Source organism: Opisthocomus hoazin, chromosome Z (genome assembly GCF_030867145.1).
Source record: "Opisthocomus hoazin isolate bOpiHoa1 chromosome Z, bOpiHoa1.hap1, whole genome shotgun sequence".
Lineage (NCBI taxonomy): Eukaryota > Metazoa > Chordata > Aves > Opisthocomiformes > Opisthocomidae > Opisthocomus > Opisthocomus hoazin.
In genome coordinates, this window is record NC_134454.1 from 57,964,556 (window position 1) to 57,986,829 (window position 22,274).

General features: G+C 47.9%; 1 protein-coding gene across 4 annotated transcripts in view; it reads right to left on the minus strand.

Moving 5' to 3' along the window:
• Positions 1 to 2,426: 2,426 nt before the first annotated feature.
• PSD3 (pleckstrin and Sec7 domain containing 3) overlaps positions 2,427 to 22,274 on the minus strand; it is a 121,410-nt gene continuing 101,562 nt past the window's right edge. For 2 of the 4 annotated variants that reach the window (XM_075411692.1, XM_075411694.1), the window contains 3 exons: positions 20,559 to 20,699; positions 3,227 to 3,314; positions 2,427 to 2,468 (listed from right to left, as the gene is read on the minus strand). In XM_075411692.1, the coding sequence (XP_075267807.1) occupies positions 2,464 to 2,468; positions 3,227 to 3,314; positions 20,559 to 20,699 (234 nt within the window). In that variant the 3' untranslated portion in view covers positions 2,427 to 2,463. Of the gene's footprint in view, positions 2,469 to 3,226; positions 3,315 to 10,945; positions 20,700 to 22,274 lie in introns of those variants that run through there. The other 2 variants (XM_075411693.1, XM_075411695.1) reach the window with 1 other exon arrangement.

A 22,274-nucleotide genomic window follows, 5' to 3' on the forward strand; every position in this document is an offset into this window, starting at 1 on the left:
GGAGACGGGAATTCACCTTCCGTATGTGCTCACAGATTCCTGGGTGACCAAGTTACTTAGGCTTTTTGTGCTTCATTTTCCACCTAGAGGACAAGGGGGAGGATACAATATGATGTGGTCAGTTAGCACAACAATAAAAGAACTGCCCTCAGCTAAACAAGGGGTGACATACTCCAATGAGACAATGCTACAAGTAATACCAGCAGTCAAACAAATTTGCTGTTTTCTCACACCCATCACGGCCAAAAGAGGAACAGCAATAACCATAGTAGCAGTTCACCATTCAAGTTGGGACAGTGCAAGGACTGCAGAAACTCACCAAGGCCTCCAGCCATATCTGCTGAGGAAATGTGGAATAAAAGTTGTACTTCAACAGGAGATACATTAATGGACAAGACAGTGTATGGCTTTTTTCCCCTCCCTTCTCATTTTCATGTCCTTTGGAAAAATCAGTGTTCCCAGGAGTGGAATGACAAACCTGAAGATCCCATTACATAGGGACAGATTTGGTTCTCTTCATTTTGTTTTTAAAAGTCATTTAGATGAGAGACGGATCATAGCAAATTTACAGGGGAAGTCTTCTAGGTTTGGCACCCCAGTGAATCTATGGTTCATTGCCCACAAAGCTCAGCTCTCATCTGATGAAAGCCAGTAGATGCCCTCTGCCTTTAGCAGAGTGATGTTTCCTTGACCTTGCTGGAGCTGGGATCTGTTGCCTGAACTGCAGTTTCAGCATCCAGAATTTTTCAAGTCGAACCTCTTAGTGCTTGAATCAAGTTAACGAGTCTAAACCCCTCAAATTCAAGCAATTGGCCTTGGTGAGTCAGAGGGAGAAGTCCGCTACTTTGATTGATCACATCTGTGACTCGAAGCCAAGTACACATTCGAACAAGCTAAACTGTCCCCAGGGCTCATAAAACACCGTGCCAGACCTTTTCTGTTTTGCATTGAAATCATACCAGTCCCTGAAAGCCAAGCAGTTTGCAAATCGTAAGGATTAATATTTATTACCATTGAATGCACACGGCTGAAGCCCCTGCCCTGGAGAGTTTGCAGTTTAAATAGCATAGGCAGAACTGGCGTGCACACAGGCAGCTCTGGCCTTAATCTGCTCCTGAAGAAGCTGATGGTGAAACCTCCCTGGCTCCAGCCAGATCGCACGGCGGGGGTGTGCTGGAGCCAGCACCTCAGCCTCGAGGTAGCTCCTGTCTGAAGGACCGGACCTTTCCTTGTCATCATGAGAGCCTGTGTCCCAGAATGCATGCTCGGCACATGCGAGCCCATGCAGGACTTTGCAGCTCCCAACGCTTGGCAAGGAGGCCCCATCAGTCAGACTGCACACTGAGCTAAACTTCGAGGCACATCTGATGAATCATAAGCTCAGCAGGAGCCCAGAGGGCTGCAAAATACCTCCAGGGACTTGTTTGTGCCAGATCTCTTAGAAAGTTCAAGAGGAATTAGCTAAAAATGTGAATCAAACTGCTGTGAGATTTAAAAAAAGGGATTCAGCTTGCATGTTCAGATTTAGAAAAGGATTCAGCTTGCCTCACTCTGGAAACTAGGCTGCATGGAGGCCACCCTGCCTCTGAATCTGGATGCTCACGCAGGTGTTCAGCGCAGTGCAGCTCACCCATTTTAAAGCAGTTACCACACTTGAGGTGTAGCTATCCAGTCAAGTCCTTCGTGGTGGCATCAGCTCCCAAGTGGAAGTGGAGCGACCTTGAGTCACAGTGGATCTCAGCCATTATGTTCCTGAAAAGTGTCTCCACCAATGTGTGCTGTGGCTCCAAAGGTTGGTCAACTCATCTTACCTTCCTGGCTGTGTGCTGACAAGCCCTAAGAGAAGTGATGAGAGACCAAATGAAAAGTTAATGAACAAGCAAGTCAGTATAAAACAAGGTTGCCCACCATGGCAAGCAGACACATCCTGGGAACGATGGCACGATCCCCAGTCTTCACAGACAAGGCAGTGGAAATGCCATGGCTGCAAGATTTAAGCAGCAGATTGACTACAAAGCCAACGTCCCAAACTCCATAGCTCCAGTGCTTCCTGGGAAGCTGCCTGTGGCGTCAGCCAGAAGCAGCCCAGTGTGCCAGGCTGGAGAAGGGCAGTGTAGCTCACTGAAGCAAAGCCACACTGCTCAGAGGAGCCAGTTGCAGATAGATAGCCTCCTGGGGAGGCTGAAGCTGGACCAGGAGCACATGCCTTGCTGGCTGGGCCCTTCACAGAAGAGGGTTTCCCATCCATCTGCAAAAATTCCCTTTATCTTGCTGTAGCCCAACATTTTTGGTTTCTCTAGTACCTTCACTTCACCCACAGGGTTACTGGCTCACCTGCAGGTGAATGAGCAGCTAGGGGTTAGGTACCCTTAGCAGATGCCTCTGTGGCTTCACGGTTCTTCTCAGCTCCCGAAGCTGGAGGTTCAGGCCTCAGATCAGATCCAACAATGGCTGGTCAGAAAACTAGCCTGCAGGGAGTTTGGAGAGAAAAAGAAAGCAGCAGCAAAGGAAAACAAAGCTCTCCAAGGTTTCACTGTACCGGGTCCCCATCATCTGCCCACATTTTACCCACACATAGTTTAATCAGCATGCTGGGGAGCCTGGCTCCCTGCCAACGGGAATGCGGATTCTGGCAATTTGTCTAAAGTGCAGTCAGAAATTGCAGCTAAACAGAAAGAGCACTTAATTTTTTTTTTTTTTTTTTTTTGGTGTGTATATATGGTCTTTTTCCCTCCCCCTTCTCCCTGCCCCGAAACAATGACAACCTCTAACTGCCACCCACACCTCAGTTGCCTGAGAAACGCAGCGTGGGTATGGCTGTGGTAATAGGGACTTGGGTTTTACACCGTGATTGCTATCATTGGCTGGCTGCAAGGCCCCCACAAAGCTGTCCCAGCAGGACGTTTTAGCCCAGACATGGAGAGTACTCCTTGCCCACTGCAAGTTCCTGCCATGGTGAGCATCTCTTCCTCTTCAGGAGAAGTCAAGGGTGCAGTAACTGGCATCTTTATTACTCCGGTAATCATGCTGGTAATGGCCCTGGCTCCATCCTCCCCAGTCTCAGTACTTGTACTTATAGGGTGCCCAGCACAGTTCAGCCCCAGATGGGATGGGATAGGAAGCAGAGTACACCAAGAGCTGGGTATCACACATGCAATTCTGACTGGACATTGCCCACATCCACCCTCACAGCAGCCATCCCTTTACCAAAACCACTTCTTCTTACATGACAGGATGTGTGTCTGTGTTGAAGACTGTACCCATAGGTGTGCAGAGCCACATGTCTTGGTTAATAAGTTCTGGCTGGAATTACTCTGAAATGAGAAAGTGTGCTTTGTTTTTAAACTGGACACCTGGGCAGAGAGCAGAAAGTTGCTCAAGCTGACTAAAATATTCACCTTGCCAGAAAGGTGACAGAGCATCTCTACTGCCCACTTCTGAGCTCAGCATCAAAAGGCAAGGCAGATTGCAAAGATGATTTCTGGCTGAAAAAAGACATTTTCTTGAGGGGGGGAGAAAACAGCCACCCACCCACCCACCCAAACCAACATGTTTTGAACAATCTCTGTATAGTGGTGAGGGGAAAACAGGCTTCAGCTTGGTTTGGGGCTTTTTTTTTCCCTGCCCTGTTCAGCAATGCCACTCCCCTTCCAGCAGACAGCGCACAGCCCCAGGGATGCTGCTGTCTTCCAAGCTACAACGCACAGGGAGGAATATTTATCTTGGCTATCTCTGAGCAGTTTTCCCCTGAAGGCCAGCAGACAGCAAGCTCTCCTGATCCCATAGCAGCCCTGATAGTGTTCAAAGTGCCTCTGCAAACGATGGGGATATGAGAACTTTTCACCTAAAGAGCACTTGGATGAAGGGAGGTGGTAGGCGACCTTCACAGGTGGCTGCCCTTTCTTATTAATGGGTTGCCCTTTCCAAGTGCTAACTGAAGCTGTGTGCTACTCAGTTGCCTCCTCCTATGCTTTTTCTTTTCAGTCTTGCTCAGTTTTGTCCTTGCCTTCAGCTTTCAAATGGTTCCTGGTTGTTGTCCCCTTGGGCAAACCCTCCTTGCCATCTTCTTTTCCACTGAGTTTTAAGTCCCCACTGCTATATTCTGCTTCCTTCTGCAGTCTTCTAGCCATCTGTACAGTACATTTCACCTACATTTCAAGACTGCACAGATAAAGGCCCACCAGTGCCTCTACACGTGCAGGCAAGCAGTGTTTGTTCTTTGAGAAAACATGATGCTTCTGCACTATAAAATCTGTCCCTGAGATTTTAATTCACAGACCTTGCTTTCCCAGTACGTCCTTTTTACTGATATTTTTGCATTCTCAAGACTCATCCTTTTTAGCTTGTGGTCACTGGCAGAGCTCCTGCATAATTCAAATATTTTCAAATATTCCTATAAACATGCTTTCAGTTGTCTAAGTCACTAAACTTGTTGTGGCTGTAGCAAGTTAAGACTAGGTAGGAACTGTCCTGGAGCCTTTCTCCCATGTAACTCTTATTTCAGGAAGCAACTCCCTCCATTTAGATTGCAAGATGAAGATGCAACTGACTGAGAAAACTACAGTGTTAGTGATTAAGCAACACATTACTATGAAACTGGTCAATTTGTTAAGTAATCAATATACTGATTATCAAATAAACACAATACTATTACTAATCTGCAATTATACTATTTTCCACCCTATTACACACAATTACAAAGCTGTTAATCTAATCCTCAAATCTTATGAATCACACACATCTACTATTCAATTACAAATCCACCAGCTTTCCCTCCCTGCACAAGCTGCCACCAGGGTGGAAATCTATCCCTCTGCAGCCCACCCTCTCACACAGTGTTTTTCAGACACAAACCTGATGGAAAAGCCCAACGAGAGTCCCCCCGGCTTGGGTTTGCGAGTCAGCTCGCTGTCGTCTGTAGGCACCTGCACTCCTTCTTTCAGAAGATTCCCCTGTCCTTTGTTCTTTACCTGATTTTCTACCTTGTTCATCATTGTTTCTACTTCTGGAACAACCTTTTTGCCACCCTTGGACCTCCCTTTCTCTGTTCAAGCTCCTCCCTAAAACACAACACATCCCTCAGTACTTTTTCCTCACTGTCCCAATTCAGCAACATCTGTACCGAAGTCTGGTCTTTCCAAAGTTGTTACTGTGGCAATCTCAGCCCTGTACAGTATTACTGTTACACCCTGCCTGCATACAGGGAGCCAAAACCTCCCCACAAATTTCCATTTCATAACAGCAACACATTACCTTGCACATTCTTTGAGGAAAATCAGTCAGCCTTGATTCCTCCACCTCATTCCAGTCAAGCTCGTCTTCCTGTCTTGTTGTCAAGAACTGACCAGCAAAACAAAGACGCACACGATCTGTGTACCTGATCCACCCAAAAACTAGCTGTGCAATGGGACCAGAAGAGAAGCCCTAAAATGAATATGACCCTGACAGCAAACCCGGCATGGTGGTTAGCTGTCGTACAGTAGTTCATGCTTTCTAGGATGGCCCTTTTTCTGGGAGAAATGGCTAGTAGCAGCAAATAGTGAAAGAAAGACCTGGAGCATGCGATGACCTGACAGATGAAAACCTGAGTCATCATCATACCGTTCCCCTTCAAGCTCCACCTTAAAAGCTACTCGGTATTTTTGCCCTTTCCTTGCCTTTTAGGCAGCCATTGCAGTACATGCAATTTCCTGCTGGAAATACAACACAGCAGAGAAGAAACAGTCTAGGAGGTTCCTGGAGTATGTGGAAGATAACTTCCTGACGTAGCTGGTAAGTGAGCCTACCAGGGGAGGTGCCTCACTAGGCCTGCTCTTTACTAACAGAGAAGAACTGGTGGGAGATGTGGTGGTCGGAGGCTGTCTTGGGCTTAGTGACCATGAATTGATAGAGTTCTCAGTTCAAGGTGAAGTTAGGAGGGGGGCCAGCAAAACCACCACGATGGACTTTTGGAGGGCAGACTTTGGCCTGTTCAGGATGCTGGTTGAGAGGGTCCCTTGGGAGAGAGCGCTGAAGGGTGAAGGGGTCCAGGTACGCTGGACATTCTTCAAGGGGGAAGTCTTGAAGGCACAGGAGCAAGCTGTCCCCATGTGCTGCAAGACGAACCGGTGGGGAAGACAACTGGCCTGGCTGAACAGGGAGCTCTTGCTGGGACTTGGGGAAAAAAAGGAGGGTCTACCACCTATGGAAGAAAGGGCAGTCGACTCAAGAGTAGTACAGGAGTCTCGTTAGGTCGTGCAGAGAGGAAATAGAAAGGCAAAAGCCCATCTAGAACTCAGGCTGGCCACTGTTGTAAGGGACAACAAAAAATGTTTTTACAAATACAGCAACAACAAAAACAGGGCCAAGCAGAGTCTCCATCTCTTACGGGATGCAAGGGGGAATATTGTCAATAATGATGAGGGAAAGGCTGAGGTACTTAATGCCCACTTTGTCTCAGTCTTTAATAGTCAGACTGGTTATTCCCAGGGTAATCAGCCCGCAGTGCTAGAAGATAGGGAAGGAGAGTGGAACAAACCTCCCATAATCCAGGAGGAAGCAGTTAATGACCTGCTATGCCAGCTGGACACTTACAAGTCTATGGGGCCACATGGAATCCACCCAAGAGTGCTGAGGGAACTGGCGGAGGAGCTGGCCAAGCCACTCTCCATCATCTATCAGCAGTCCTGGCTAACGGGGAGGTCCCAGACGACTGGAGGCTCGCCATTGTAACGCCCATCTACAAGAACGGCCAGAAGGAGGATCCTGGGAACTACAGGCCTCTCAGCCAGACCTCAGTGCCGGGCAAGATTATGCAGTGATTCATCCTGGGTGCGCTCACCAGCCATGTGAAGGACAACCAGGGGATCAGGCCCAGCCAGCACGGGTTCATGAAACGCAGGTCCTGCTTGACCAACCTGATCTCCTTCTATGACCAGGTGGCCCACCTAGTGGATGAAGGAAAGGCTGTGGATATCATCTACCTGGACTTTAGTAAGGCCCTTGACATTGTTCCCCACAGTATCCTCCTGGAGAAACTAGCTGCCCATGGTTTGGATGGGTGTGTTCTTCGCTGGATAAAGAACTGGCTGAATGACTGAGTGCAGAGAGTATTGGTGAATGGAGTTAAATCCAGCTGGCGGCCAGTCATGAGTGGTGTTCCCCAGGGCTCAGTGTTGGGTTCAGCCTTGTTTAATCTCTTTATCAATGATCTAGATGAGGGAATTGAGGGCTCCCTCAGTCAGTTTGCAGATGACACCAAACTGGGTGGGAGTGTCGATCTGCTCGAGGGTAGGAAGGCTCTGCAGAGGGATCTGGACAGATTGGATCGATGGGCCAAGGCCAACTGTATGAGGTGCAACAATGCCAAATGCCAGGTCCTGCAGTTGGGTCACAACAATCCCACACAATGCTGCAGGTTTGGGGAGGAGTGGCTGGAAAGCTGCCCGGCAGAGAAGGACCTGTGGGTGCTGGTCGACAGCCAGCTGAACATGAGCCAGCAGTGTGCCCAGGTGGCCAAGAAGGCCAACGGCATCCTGGCTTGTGTCAGGAATAGTGTGGCCAGCAGAAGTAGGGAGATGATCGTGCCCCTGTACTCAGCACTGGTGAGGCTGTACCGAATCACAGAATCACAGAATGGTAGGGGTTGGAAGGGACCTCTGTGGGTCATCTAGTCCAACCCGCCTGCTGAAGCAGGGTCACCTACAGCAGGCTGCACAGGACCTTGTCCAGGCGGGTCTTGAATATCTCCAGAGAAGGAGACTCCACAACCTCCCTGGGCAGCCTGTTCCAGTGCTCTGTCACCCTCAGAAGGAAGAAGTTCTTCCTCATGTTCAGACGGAACTTTCTATGTTTCAGTTTGTGCCCACTGCCCCTTGTCCTGTCACTGGGCACCACTGAAAAGAGCTTGGCCCCATCCTCCTGACACCCACCCTTCAGATACTTGTAAGTATATATTAGGTCCCCTCTCAGCCTTCTCTTCTTCAGGCTGAACAAGCCCAGCTCCCTCAGCCTCTCCTCGTAGGAGAGATGTTCCAGTCCCCTCACCATCCTTGTAGCCCTCCGCTGGACTCTCTCCAGTAGCTCCTCATCTTTCTTGAACTGGGGAGCCCAGAACTGGACAGAGTACTCCAGATGAGGCCTCACCAGGGCAGTGTAGAGGGGAAGGAGAACCTCCCTCAACCTGCTGGCCACACTCTTCTTGATGCACCCCAGGATCCCATTGGCTTTCTTGGCAGCCAGGGCACACTGCTGGCTCATGGTTAACCTGTTGTCCACTAGGACACCCAGGTCCCTCTCTGCAGAGCTGCTCTCCAGCAGGTCCACCCCAAGCCTGTACTGATGCATGGGGTTGTTCCTCCCCAGGTGCAGGACCCTGCATTTGCCTTTGTTGAACCTCATCAGGTTCCTCTCTGCCCAGCTTTCCAGCCTATCCAGGTCACACTGAATGGCAGCACAGCCTTCTGGTGTATCTACCACTCCTCCCAGTTTGGTGCCATCAGCAAACTTGCTGAGGGTACATTCTAACTCTTCATCCAGGTCATTGATGAAGAAGTTAAACAAGGCTGGGCTGAGTACTGACCCCTGAGGGACACCACTAGTTACCAGCCTCCAACTAGACTCAGCGCCGCTGATGACAACCCTCTGAGTTCTGCCATTCAGCCAGTTCTCAATCCACTTCACCTTGAGTACTGTGTTCAGTTTTGGGCCCCTCACTGCAAGAAGGACACTGAGGTGCTGGAGCATGTGCAGAGAAGGGCAGTGAGGCTGGTGAGAGGTCTGGAGAACAAGTCTTACGAGGAGAGGCTGAAGGAACTAGGGTTGTTCAGTCTGGAGAAGAGGAGGCTGAGGGGGGACCTTATTGCTCTCTACAGCTACCTGAAAGGAGGTTGCAGTGAGGCAGGTGTCGGTCTCTTCTCCCAGGTAACTAGTGATAGGATAAGATGCAATGTCCTCAAGTTGCATCAGGGGAGGTTTAGATTAGATATTAGAAAAAATTTCTTTACTGAAAGAGTGGTCAGGCATTGGAACAGGCTGCCCAGGGAGGTGGTTGAGTCACCATCCCTGGAGGTGTTTAAAAAACATGTAGATGTGGCACTTCAGGATGTGGTTTAGTAGGCATGGTAGTATTGGGCAGATGGTTGGACTTGATGATCTTAGAGGTCTTTTCCAACCTATGATTCTATGATCAGTGCTCTGCTGGGAAAGGACTTTCTTCCCATTTGCAGCCTAGAGATACCCATGGCAATTGCAGACCAAGTTGTGCTTCACTTTTTGGCTAAGTCACTCTCTCATGATACATTATTTATAAATAGCTGAAGAGATGCGTAGCTGTGGAGGTTTCACCTGCATACACAAGATCGCCCTTTCAGGTTCCCTTGATAATTACATTCTGTACTTGGAAACTTGAACTGAAAAGGGACAACGAAGAGAATATAAATGTATCTGTCTTTCACTTTGCACCTGCTCTGTCATTTTGTTGTAGTTTAATGCATCATGAGCAACGTGACATGACTAATGATTCCAGGCAGAAAATCACCAGAAAATGCTCAGCGGTGACTTTGTTAGCTAAGAAGATAAAATAGGAAAAGATGTGGTGAGCAGCACTGACGTTAACGTTCAGGCATGGTTAAAGCATTCATTTGGGCTTAGAGGAGGCATTTAATACATCTTTGTAAAATACTCCCACCCATCCTCACCACCAGTTTGTTCAGTCTTTTCATAAAAAACATACTAACCTAGGAGCATGCATTGGAACCAAAAACCTGGAGTGCTTTGAAGTAGCCAGGACAGAATAGCAAAGGAAAAATTTGACTTTACACAGCATAGTGTGAAAAAAAAAAAGGGCATAAGTATCTCAAGTGCTGGAGGTCATGCCATTCATCTAAAGGCAACATGCTGAGTCTCTAGGAGGAAAAAACACAAAGAAACAATCATCTTAAGATGGTCAAACATTCACAGAGATCTTGGTAAGAAAAAACACATCTTCCCTACTAGTGTCTCCAAATACAAGCTCCCAGCCCTGTTGTAAAGTTTATCCGTGCCCCACCTGGTGGTACTGGACACGTCCCCTTCATCTGCCCTGTTACTCAGCCTCCACACAGTATCCTAGCTTCTCACGTTGAGCCATGCCCAAAGAGCCGCAAGCACAAGGCTGTTTGCTTTCTGTGTGTTGTACAGTCTGTTTCCTCTCAATTTAGATATGCATAATTTCTTACCCACTCCCACCTATGTCTTTCTGTACTCCCCCTTTTTCTTTTGTATCTGACTTTTCTGCTTCTCATAGGTTCTTACTTCCCATCCACCAGGACAACAGCAATTCCCAACCTTGACAGTGTCCTCAAATCACCTCATAAAAATTTTGAGGTCAACTCCCAATCACTCCTGAACAGCTGTTTGCTGCAGCCTCCCTCTTCCAACCCACATGCTGGTAAACCCATTTTTAATCAGTTAATTCTCTTCTTGCTGTCTCTTCGCAGCTAAGTAGTGGTAACTGCAGGCTACACACCCTAGAACAGCCCAGAGAGGAAGCCACCTCTTGTAGAGGTGGAAAAGGAAGAGAGACATGCTCCAGCTGCCCTCACACAGGACTGGTGTGCTTGCAGTACCACTGGCTCCACTGGTCACCCAACCACACACCTCCTTGTGCCTCCTTCGGTAAGGAGTATCTGAGCTGTGTATCTGCGTGGGGCCGCACGGGCCTCTTCCCTGGCAGACATATTCAGCTCCAGACTGTGTTTCTGTACAGCAGACAGTACGTGCACCCTCCAGCTCAGGAAACCTGGAAAATGCTGACTGCCAGAAGTCAGAAGGGTGTGCTGGGGAAAGGGCTGCACCAGCTAATCGGTCTGTATCATCCCCGAGCAGAACAGCCAGAGGCTGCCGTAGCAGCTGGTAAAGCCACCTTCATGTTCTTACATCAGAAGCAATGGTAAGGGCTCCAATAAAAACAAAAACAAAAAAACCATTCAGCTGCAGAAGATGAAATACATTTGGTTTATTTCTTTCTAAAGTTTGTACATATAGATATATCATTATACATATGTGAGATCCTTCACTAGGGTTGCTTGATTTCAGTTACATAAAAATTATTGGGAAGCTTGCAGGCTCTCTGTTGCCCGTAAGCAACATTTATTCCAACTTATAAAAACACAGAGGAACAGAGTTATAGTCAGGAACATGGACACAAGAGAGAAGTCTACTTTATATCTCACAGTTTCAATACATCAAAGGCAAATTATTTGTCTGTATACCGTAGGCTTACTTTATCAGCAATGATAAAATAGAGGAAAATATTTATATACAGTCACCTCAAGTGAAAAATAAAGCAATGTAAACTTAAATTCCAAAATATTATTTTAAATGATATAACAATATCCCCAAAAGTCCTTCTTCCAAGGGGAAGAGGACTGATTAAGTGCCTTCATTTATCAGGAAATGATCATTCTAGTACCAGTTACATGAAGCAGAATAAGGGAGGGCATCCTGTGGTACCTGTAGAAAAGAGTAACAACTCTGCTTCACGAAAGCAACTCTGTGTAAGCAAGTTGAGTCCTTGCAGACATCAGCAGCACGTGGAAACATCTCCCACGAACCAGTGCTTGACTTGAGTCTGCACAGCTCTGACTCTGACCACTGAAGAGTATGCTCTTCTGGCCATGCACATTCCCAGGGACAAAATGGGGTGCCCTGGTGGTAGGGCAGCCTCAAACCCGAGACGATGACCACCCCAAGAGTCAGCGCAGCAAGTTTCACACTGCTGGAAAAGATTTAGTGATTATCTCAATGCTGCTTCACAGCAGACTAAGAAGTCATGACAAAGCAGTGAGACTAGGACTGCATCTCTAGTGTGTTGCACGGAAAACACTCCAGCTATTCAGTGATGAGAGTAAACCAAGTTCAAGGTCATCAGAAAGAAGGTTCCTAAACTTGGCAAAAGGGATAGGAGGCCACCCAGAGGAAAGGTCTTGCAAGGACTGCCTTCAGGCCCTGTAAGGCTAGGTCTGCACACAAGAGATGCACAAGGTATGTGTACACGCATGTACAAAGTATTTTTCTGCACTACTCCTACCAAGAATTACTCTTCTCATATAAGTACCACACAATGATAACTGAAAATTCAGTCCCCTTTCTCTGCCTAAGGGAAAACAACACTGCAACAGCTCAGGTGGAGGGCAAACGACACTTCCTAACTGCAGCTCTGAATGTGACAGCGCTCATCTGCCCACTGCATCACCACGGGAGGCAGATAATCCAAGGGAGAAGCTCAGCGCCTAAAAATGGATTACAGGATTACAACTCACCCAAAGCAAGGTGGTGGAGATGTCCCTCTTCATTTCACCCTGAGCTGCAGTCCACTCGCATCTGAGTCCTGCAAGACATGATGACTCTGCCTACGGTCCAGTGAAGTACAAAGGCATGGCTTCACCAAGGTTGCTCAAGTGCTTGAAGTTAACTGAATGATAAGAGTTTTATGACTCCAGGCGAGAACCCCACTCTCGGGCTGTGCTCTCCCTTTCCAGGCATAATGCAGATGCTGCTAGCATTGCCCTGACTTAGCGTGCAATAGGAAAACCCACTGGGTTTCCTTACATCTTTTTACTTACACCGGCAACTTGTTAAAAGATTTTTTTAAACCTCCCAAGTGAAACCTCTGGGAGGCATATGAAATGCCCGAGAGAGATACTTCAGCCCTACTGCTCTTCTTTTCCCTGCTGACGAGCCAGACATTCTTCTGGAAATCTGTACAGTTGCAGAAAGAAACCCTCACTACTGCTGTACGGCTGTATCTGCAGGAGACATCACAGGCACCTGTCCTGCTTGGACACTTTTGGACATGATGTCCCCTTGCTGAATTTTCACAGAGTGAGGTCAACATTTTCAGAAGCAAAGCTGTGTATTAGAACCCCAGAGTGTGATTTTCAGAAGTAGCCAGCAAGGATGCTCCTGGTGCAGGCATCAGCTGACATCAACAGGCAGAGATTTAGCCCAGTGTTAAGCTAGCAAAAAATCCCACTCAGTAATCCTTGCTTAGATTCTCAAATACAGGCCTTTGCTTTTGACACGCAGAACAACAGGCAGCTCCTAGTGGACAACACACGGAGATCAATGCAGCTGAAGGGATATCCTAAATCTCCAAAAGCTCTGATGACTGCTTAACCTAATTTGAGAACAACTAGAACAACAAGCATCCTAACAAAGCTCGCAGCTGCTGAAGTGCTTTGATGAAAATAAGCCTCAGAAAAGAACAGCAGGCTTTGGAGTGCAGAGCCACAGAAGCCATACTATACCTATGAAATACATACACACATCTATAGGCATCGCTTAAACAGGTTCACCAAATAATGTAAGCCTCAGATTGTACCTCACGCAAAGAATAGTGATTTTAAAGTTTTCAGACTGCCAAAAACTCTGTTCTTGTAGCCAAGTTATAATCCCAGCCTCGAGTAAGAGGACATAGTTGTCATTAATATGTACAAATTAAAAGTGAACCACACAACCCACCCCTGTTCTCATCCTACAGTCTTCCAGAATTTGACAGCACTAAGCATGAGGTTTTCATAAGCGTGTAAGTGATTTAAGACTTATATCACCGACAGAGTTTGCCCTGTGCAGTGACACAGGCTGGATATCATCAATCTCCCTTCTCCCAGTAAGGGGCTCAAGGGAGTCAGAGGATTTTGCGTCAAACAAGTCTCCACAGCAGCTTGGCTAGCTGCTCTGTGGTTACACCAGGATATTCACTTGGCCCAAGGCAAAGCTGAAACCTTGCCTGCTTAGACAAAAAGTATCGTGTTGTGTGGGTCTCATTTAGGTGAGTGACATACAGGACCACTGCTGTAGAGTGGCTACTAATTACAACCATTTATGTCAGAGAAAAATCCTGCCCTTGTAGCCTGTAGCACATTCAGTCCTTGCATTGCTAAGGGATATATACTTTTTCCTCGGTCCAAACAAACCTCTGGCCTGTACCCCAGATGATTCCTGGCATAGATTTAACCACAGATGCCAAGGGAGGTCCCTCATTGTTTAAACATTTATAATTTTTATGGAGTAGTTCATTGTTGAAAGAGGAGGGCAGAGAATGCTTTGGGCTGGCCTAAATTTGCTCCTTTTGACCATGGGAGCAAAGTCAGGTCAACGGTGCGGCCTTTGGGAAAGCTGTTGCTTGCATTTGCTAAGGCAAGTGTTCTAATAAATAATTAAAGCACAGCCTCAGTGCAGCTAACAACATGGACGAGCAAGGTACCTTTCTCCGGCAGGGCTGAGCCTGCCTCCTTTCACTGTTCAGCGGGGTGTTGCCAACGGGAGAGCAGATACTCCCAGATGGCATCCGGACACATTTCCCCAGGACCTGTCCTCCTTGCTCTCATTTAAACCAGCCTCGTAACAATGGGACTGCGGCATCCCTGGATGAGGGTGCTGCTGTTGCAGGGGAGAAAAGCAGCAGGTGGTAGGGACAGTTCCTCAAGCAGCACAGCGTAGGTGGAAAAAGAAGCCAGCGTATCTAATTACCCTCAGCACCGAGGGCAATGCTTGAGAACAGAGTCCCCAGCCTGTGACCAGCCACGGAGGGTGGCACTGGCTTTCTCACTGTCTTCCCACAACATTGTTGTCCTGTGCACTGGTGCTCAGCTTAAGTGATACCATTCCTCCAGAGGCTGATAAAGCCTCTGCTTGCTGGAGCAAACATTCAGGTCCCACCCAGCAAAGCTCCAGGTGAAGCAGCTCACTGTACTACACCTGTGCTGCTGAGAGAGCTCTGGGAGAGGGGAGAGACCAAGCATATTGCTTCTATATGCACTAAAAATATCATCTAAAAAGCACAAGCTGGAGACCGGCTCTTTCAAAGAAATTTCTAAGACAGCTTCTCTGGCTCGCCCCTCCAGGCAGCCTAGATATCAGATGCTGGGAACACATGCTGGGGAGCTCTGGTCGCTCTCTGGGGAGAAATGTGGACTTCATAACTGCCATCTCAGAGCAGATGTAACACCCCAGAGCCTGGGAAGAGCAAGACTGGGGAAAGTTTAAACAAGCAGCAAGCTGGAAGTTTGCTTCAGTTAAGGTGTGTATACTGCCTTTGCCTCTGCAAAAGCAGTCAGTGTTTCCAACAACCCGGATACCATCTCTCTGTGCTTGGGGGACACTGGCTGAAACTGACTTGTGGGGTTTTTTTTTGGTTGGTTGGTCATTTTTTTTTTTTTTTTTTTACACAGCTCCCCAGAAGACTGCAAAATCTATGGCCTGACCTGGAAAGCACCCAGCTCCTTGTAGAACAGCATTTCAAGGTGTCCCCACAGCATGGGTTGCCTCTGCCTCCAAGACTTTTGGGTAGGAGACTAGGAATGTCACGAGTGGCTGGTCTGAGTGTGGGAGGGGGGACCTTGTGTCCCCTCAGCATGACGCTAGAGGATCACAGCAGTCTGAAACTCCGTCTCGTACCACCCAGCTATAACTGTGGCTGGAAACACAGGCTACCAACGAGCAGAATGCAAAAGCTGTTCACAGGGTTTACCCATTCAATGCAGCACTGCTTCAGAGCAGGTTTTCTCAAAGCAAGACGGGACAGTCAAATTTTTTGGATTTCTGCAAGCATGGAAGGAAAGAGACCTGTTATACAGAAGCAGCTGAGGTGCTAAGATGACAGACAGGAGCAGCTTGACAGAAAAGGAGGAGGAGCTGTCAGACTAACTGCAATAAGGTCAAAATTGATTTAGGGATGGAGAATGCAGACACGGTAAGTGGTACACCGTCTGCAGAGAAAAGCCGAAGCACTTTCATGAAGAACATAGCCATGCAAATGCCTCCAGCAGCCCAGTGATAAACCTGCCCCACCTTTGGCTTTCTCCACTGCCACAGCCACCACCTCCTCACTGAAGGGGCTGCTCTACTCAAGCAAGAATCTCGCTCCCCCACCAGAGAAAGGCAAAAATATTGGCTGTTTCAAGCCAGAATGACCAGCCTTGTTACCGGAAGGCACTGGAGCTGTGAAGTCACCAAACATTTCGGTCTCTGAAGGTCTGCTAGTCCAAACTCCTGCTCATAGCAGGACTGTGTGGAGCACTGCTCTCCAGAAGAGCCCCCAGACATGGGCAGACCACACCCTGGGAGCAGGTGGGATCAGAGGGAAAGCACTTAAGGGATGAGCTGTTACAAGCCCTTTGAAAGCTTCTGGTAATGGTCTACAAGTGGCTGGCTACAGATGAAAAACTGTCTGAGTTGGCGTCGCAGCTGAACAGCGTTCCCCCACAGCTCCGCTCCATTAATCACTCTGCTGGCTGACTTATCTCTCTACATCAATTAAAGACACAACATAAATACTGGATTTAAAAGCTGTAGTCATGTTCACTGGTCCATGCGTGATTTATCTGCAAGACGCACACGAATACACAGCCAGCCCAGAGAGGCTCTTCTGCAGCCACTGCCAAACGAAAACTATCTCAGCCAGACTCCTGCTGATTCACGGAGAAGAGCGTGGTTTTGGCTTCGGGAGAGCATCTCACCTGCTCTGGTTGCTGAGTGGGGAGAGGGGAAGGCAATTTTGTCCTTCTCCCTCACCTCTCTGCTGTCAGGTGCAGACCCAGTGAGGTCCTCTCCTGCCTCTCCTCCCTGAGTTGGGGAGAGGAGATGGTCCAGCTTCTGGAGGGTGAGTAACCAGCAATGCTTCAGAGCAGGACGGATTCCTCCAGGACCCCTGTCTGCATATTGAGAGTGGGGATGTGAGCAGCTGTTGACCCAATCCTGTTCCCATCCTTGCATCCCCCCTCTGAACATGCGCATAGAGGCTTTGCCTGAGCAACAGTTGCACACTGCAGCAGGGAGGATGACAAGGAAGGATGACACCTCCCTGCATCACCGATGCAAAGGCTGGCTTGCACGCACACATGCTTACAGTGGTCTGCCAGTAACTAGCACTGAGCATCCCCGGAAAGCTGAAGGCTGCTCCACTGATACCAGGTTCAGGTGCATGGTCAGGTCCCAGAGGAGGCCTAAAAACCAGCAGAGTATCCTTACATACTGCAACAGGAGCTCCTGAGTCTCTGATGTCAAGCACTGATCCCTGCTGAAGGCAAACAGCAAAGAAAAGCAGGGTACCGTGTGCCATGCAAAGCTACCTGGCTGGACTCTCAGTGGTGCCACCCAAGAAGATGCACCGCTGAGACCTCCTGAGAACCTGCTCTCCCCCTACAATAGCATCGGGGGGGGAGAAAAAAGCAAATTACATACTGCTTAGTAGATGATCCTATTCCCAAGGGAGTCCAGGAGCCTCAGTGATTCACAACAGGATCACCTTTTTCTGTCGGCCTCCGAAATGTGCATTTTCACATGGGTGCCTGGGATGCCCAGAGTTTGTAAAGCAACAGAGTAAAATGGCGGTAATTAAAACTTGAGCAGAACCTGACAAATTCTCAGTAAACTAATCTGCACGCCTCAGCAGTCTCACCAAGAGTGCTCCAAGCTCAACAAATATCTAATGACTAAAAAACACAGTGAAAAACTGCATTTGCTAACCCCAGATGAGACCTAAAAAATATACCATAATCAGTTTACAAGAATACACAGAAATAGAGAGTAAATAATGCAAAATGAAAAAAAATTTTCATTTTTGCAGTTCGCTTTTTGACTTTTCCTATTGCTTCAAATCATCTCCTCTGCAATGACTTTGAAGAGGAATTATCCAAACTCTGTGTCGAGGCTGGGAAACGCATTCTACAGGAATAATTCCTTTTTGAGCTCAGCAGTTTAACTGCAGTCTACAGCAACCAGAATATTTTAAAAGCCAGGGGAAAAAAAAAGTTAAATGTCAGCTCTTTGCCTTTTAAAGCACTGCACTCCATAATCACAAGAGGTTTGCTGGGCATCTTCCAGCCTGCCTTCACAAAGATCATCTAGGCAACGCCCCATCCTGACAGCTACAGCCCATTTACAAATCCACACCTTTTTTTTTGTTTCTGCTGCATGCCTCCTAATGCCATTATCTAAGACAAGTTTTCTTCTTGAATGTGCAGCTGGCATTCCCCAAATGAATTTATTCTCTCTCCTGCTTGTTTGTTTTAAACCACTAGAGCATGCTGAACAGCTTCAGGGATCTCCTGGCTTTGTTTCCCTTCATGAGCTGTTGATCTACCACACTTGATTAATTCAAACAATCCCTCCCAATGAGCACTGTCATGCACCTGTCTACGCTGAGTCTCCCAACACAGCTTGCTGCACCACATCACTTCGGCTCCAGCAGCAGAAGGCATCTCTCCACCAAGAGGACTGAACGTTTGCTCCACTGTAGCAAGCATGCACAGCTTCTAAAGCTCCAGCGCTTGGGAAGCGCTGATGGTTTCGATTCAGGACTCCGTAGTTTTTAGCAACATCACCAGGGTCAAGGAACAACCCCCTGACTTCTAGCATGGAGTGGCCACTCTCGGTGGCAGATGCCAGATGTATACGCCTCCCAGCATCACATGTGGAAACACTTCCATCTGGTTTTGCTGCCGAGCTGCAACTGCAAGGATGGATTTGCTTCAACGCCTCCTGGCATCTGAGAGTGCTATGTCTTTGTTACAGCCAACGGTGATCACACCACTGGGAAAGCTGTTGCATGGTGATCCTCAGTGGGAAGGCAAGTTATGTGGTGCCTGTTAAGGTCCTTCTCTCTTTGATCTTCGAACTAGCAGTTCAGTAAGCTAGATTAACTGACTTGGACCCTTCAGGAAGTCTGGCAGACAATATATCCATTCAGGTGGTAAGTTTTTTGACATGTGGCCCTTCAACTACTTGGCTGGCAACACCAGTGCATTTCTAAACAGTCCTTGCATTGATCTTGACATTTCTTTATGCATTAAGGATTATATCCATCACTCAGGTTCCCCTGTTCCAGGCACAGGAAATGAAAGAGCAACAAATAATTTTCATCTGGCCCTCAACATTACCTCCCGAGGTGCTCTGCAGGAAAGGCCAGTTTGGTTGTACTACTCTGCACAGAAGGAGCAAGGCAAAATAGGAGCAATCTGCCCAAGCTCACCCAGCAAGCCAGTATCAAACCTGAGATTAAAACCCAGGGTGTTAAGTAACAGGTGAGCCAGCACTCTCTGCAGAACCATGATGCCACCCAGGCGAGACGGGCAGGGAAGCAGAAAGTGATTTCTACATCATTGTTCTACTCCCTGTGCCTGAAGACTGCAGGCCACCCTGTGGCGCAAAGAGTGGGCATTCAGGTGTGGAAAGCTCTACCGACGGTGGTCTCTCCCTGCCCTGCGCTCCTCTCTGAAAGCCTGGCGCAGGGTATGCAGGAGCTGCAAGGCAGGCTGGATCCCTGCGGGTGGAGGGCAGGATCTGCCAAAGCTGGGGCTGCTCTGTGCCTGCCTCCAGGGGCACAGAGCAGCCAGGACACCACCACACCCTGGCCCACAGCGAGGACACATCTGTCCCCTTCTCCAGTCTGCACCAGCCTCTTCCCCTGTATGTGAGCTAAAGCAGGAAAATGGAGAGCTGAGGAGAATCGCTTCCTGAAGAGAAAAGGCAAAGTGCTTTGTCACTAGCAGAGAAATTGCACACTCCTATCTGTGCACACCAGTAAGGAAACTCCTGGAAGGGGGAGCATCAGGACATAATATATCATAAGGCTCTATATAGCAGCTAAGTGAGAGCGTATAGTTAAAAACTACACAGAGGCCCTTTGTCTTCAAAACATAATGCTAATGGCTGACATCTACAGCAGCCTCCTCCACAAACAAATTTAAAGCCCGGGTAGTCATTCCAACTGGGTAATCCCTAATCTCCCTGATCACAGACACAGGACAGGTTTGGATACCCCCCAGCCTGCTAGCTCAGAAGACGACTTTGCTTGGAAGAAAGCAAACAAATTGTTCCAATGCTGTCATCCCAGCACTGCCAGAGCTTTCCAGGTTTCACTCCTTCACGCTCATGGGTCCAGGGTCAATGCAATAATAATAAGCGACAGTGACTATTTACTGTAGCACCCACCGCTACGTACCAGTACCAACATGCTCTGCATCGTCAGGAAACCGGCGTTCCCAGGACTCTAGGCTCGAGCCAGCCTTCTGCAGCTGCCCATTTGCACAGCTTTTCTCACAGCTACAGCTCGCATTCGCAGCACTGCAGCATTTGTCCAGTTACTTTTCCCACCCACCACGTAAATAAAGTGACAAGTGACTTGAAAGATGAAAGCCACGTGCCGATGGGAGGAGATAAATGGGGAAGAGACAGAATATACGTCACAGCGCTCTACCCCTCCCCCAGCTCCTTTAGAAACAGAACAACACAAAAAAGTCCCGATGCTTCAGTTACTAAATGATAAATTAACAAAGCAAAGCAGGAGCAAAGACATCTCCCACAATCTGCACAGAAACAGCAAAATATACAATAGAAAGTGTCACTAACACCCCATTCAGGCAGATGCACTTATTTTTTGTGAATGACAGGTTATTAAATGAAAAAATTTTGACCACCGGTAACTTTGCTGCATGGCTGTTCCCCTAGTTGTCATTTCCACCCTAAGTGACCTTCTGCTTAATGCTGGGTGTTTCTGGCCTGTAGTCCTTCCTCTCTGAGACATTGCGTTTCACCTTGGCACTAACTGGAGACTCCTGATTCAATGAGGGACTCGAGTGGGATTTCTTCAGTCCTGGCGCATCGTTCTCTCCTCCGCTCAGCAGCTCCTTCACCCCTTCTTTCAGGAGGCCGATGTAAATCTCATAGCGATTTTTCTGGGAAAGAAAAAGAAAGGCCCAAATCAGTGTGGAAGCAACTCTGCAGAAGCGCCTGAGAGACCATCTGGGTAAGTTAACGGTTTCTGCTGGCCCTGAAAGCCACGAGCCTAATACGGATGCGAACAACGGTGCCTAATGTGGACACGAACAATGGTAGCTAATGCAAATTACACTGTACAAAAAGGATTTCAGGCAGGCTGAGCCTGGGGGTGCTGTGCAATTAGAGGCACTCAGTTCTGCAGCACACAGATCCCGGTGCTCTGCTGAATGGTGGCTTGCAGCTAGCTGGAGCACGTGGTGACTGCTGAGGAACACCACCAAGGGAGAGCTGGACGCCTTCAGCCACGCTGAGTCATATTGTGCGGTCAAACATATTGAGATGTTATGTACCACGAGCAGGCATGGAGATAAAGCACAGAAAACTAAGGGACTATGCAAGTCCTGCTCTGGCGGGCTATAGCTCTCCCCTGCGACCCCTGCTCCCACCAGGAGATCCTGCTTTCCTTGCTTCAGCCCATGGGGAAGAAACCAAAGCCGGGTCCTGCTAAGCTCAGGCAGTCCGAGCTTGGCCACCACTGAGCCTGTGAGAGGATGCTCTGCAAGGCCAGACCTTAACAAAAAGAAGCAGATGAGAGGGCTCTGACAGCAACATGGCATGTTCCCCTTGACAGGGCCACTCATGGTGAATGATGAAGGTTGCTCTCTGTGCGTACACTTGTATTTTTTATCTGGAAAAAGTTCACTTTATTGTGCCCACTTGTTCTGTTCCTTGTCTGGAGAGGAGCTTTCCCTCTCCAACAGGAACATCTTGCACACTATCTTTCTGCACAGAACATCTCAGCAACGAACAAAATGAGGGTATGTTAATAGAAGATCCCTGCAGAGCCTCAAAAACAGAAGCTGGGGCAGGAAGTCCTGAGAATAGAGCAATCCAGCTCCTAGGATTTGTTTAATAACCTGCCCATGGCACATCCACTGAAGACATGGTGCAGGCACTGGAATTAAGGTGATCTCAGTGGGCTGGGGGCCAGGGAAGGAGGACGTAGACATCTGTACTGATTGTTAATGTATATTTACCCCATGCCAAACTATTGTGTTCCTGACAGAGGAAAAAGTGTTTAGGAAAAATTCTTCCCATTTATAATAAAATAATAAAGTTCTGATAATAACACTTATTTGAGGGCAGGAAGGCAAAAAGGTTGGTAACTGCTTTGAAGTGTGGAATATAAAGGAAAAAAAAGAAAAGGCAGAATGTGACTGGGTTTCCAAAGAGTCCTTTGAATAAACAAAGCCTCATAGAGGAGAATCATAAAAGAATCCACCTAAAAATTAAATCAAAAAGCACTCTTATCCATTCCGTATCTGGAGTTCCAGCTCCACAATGCGAGAGACAAACACATGAAGCGGGTAAGATGTGTCCTTCAGTAAAAAAGGAAATGGAGACACAGCAAGCAGAACACTGACGGTGGTGCACTGGGCTGATGAATGATTCATCACACAACAAACGGGACACCTCTGCAAAACAAAAGCCAAGCCAATGCTCTAAATCGTGGGATCAGTGTAATATTCATC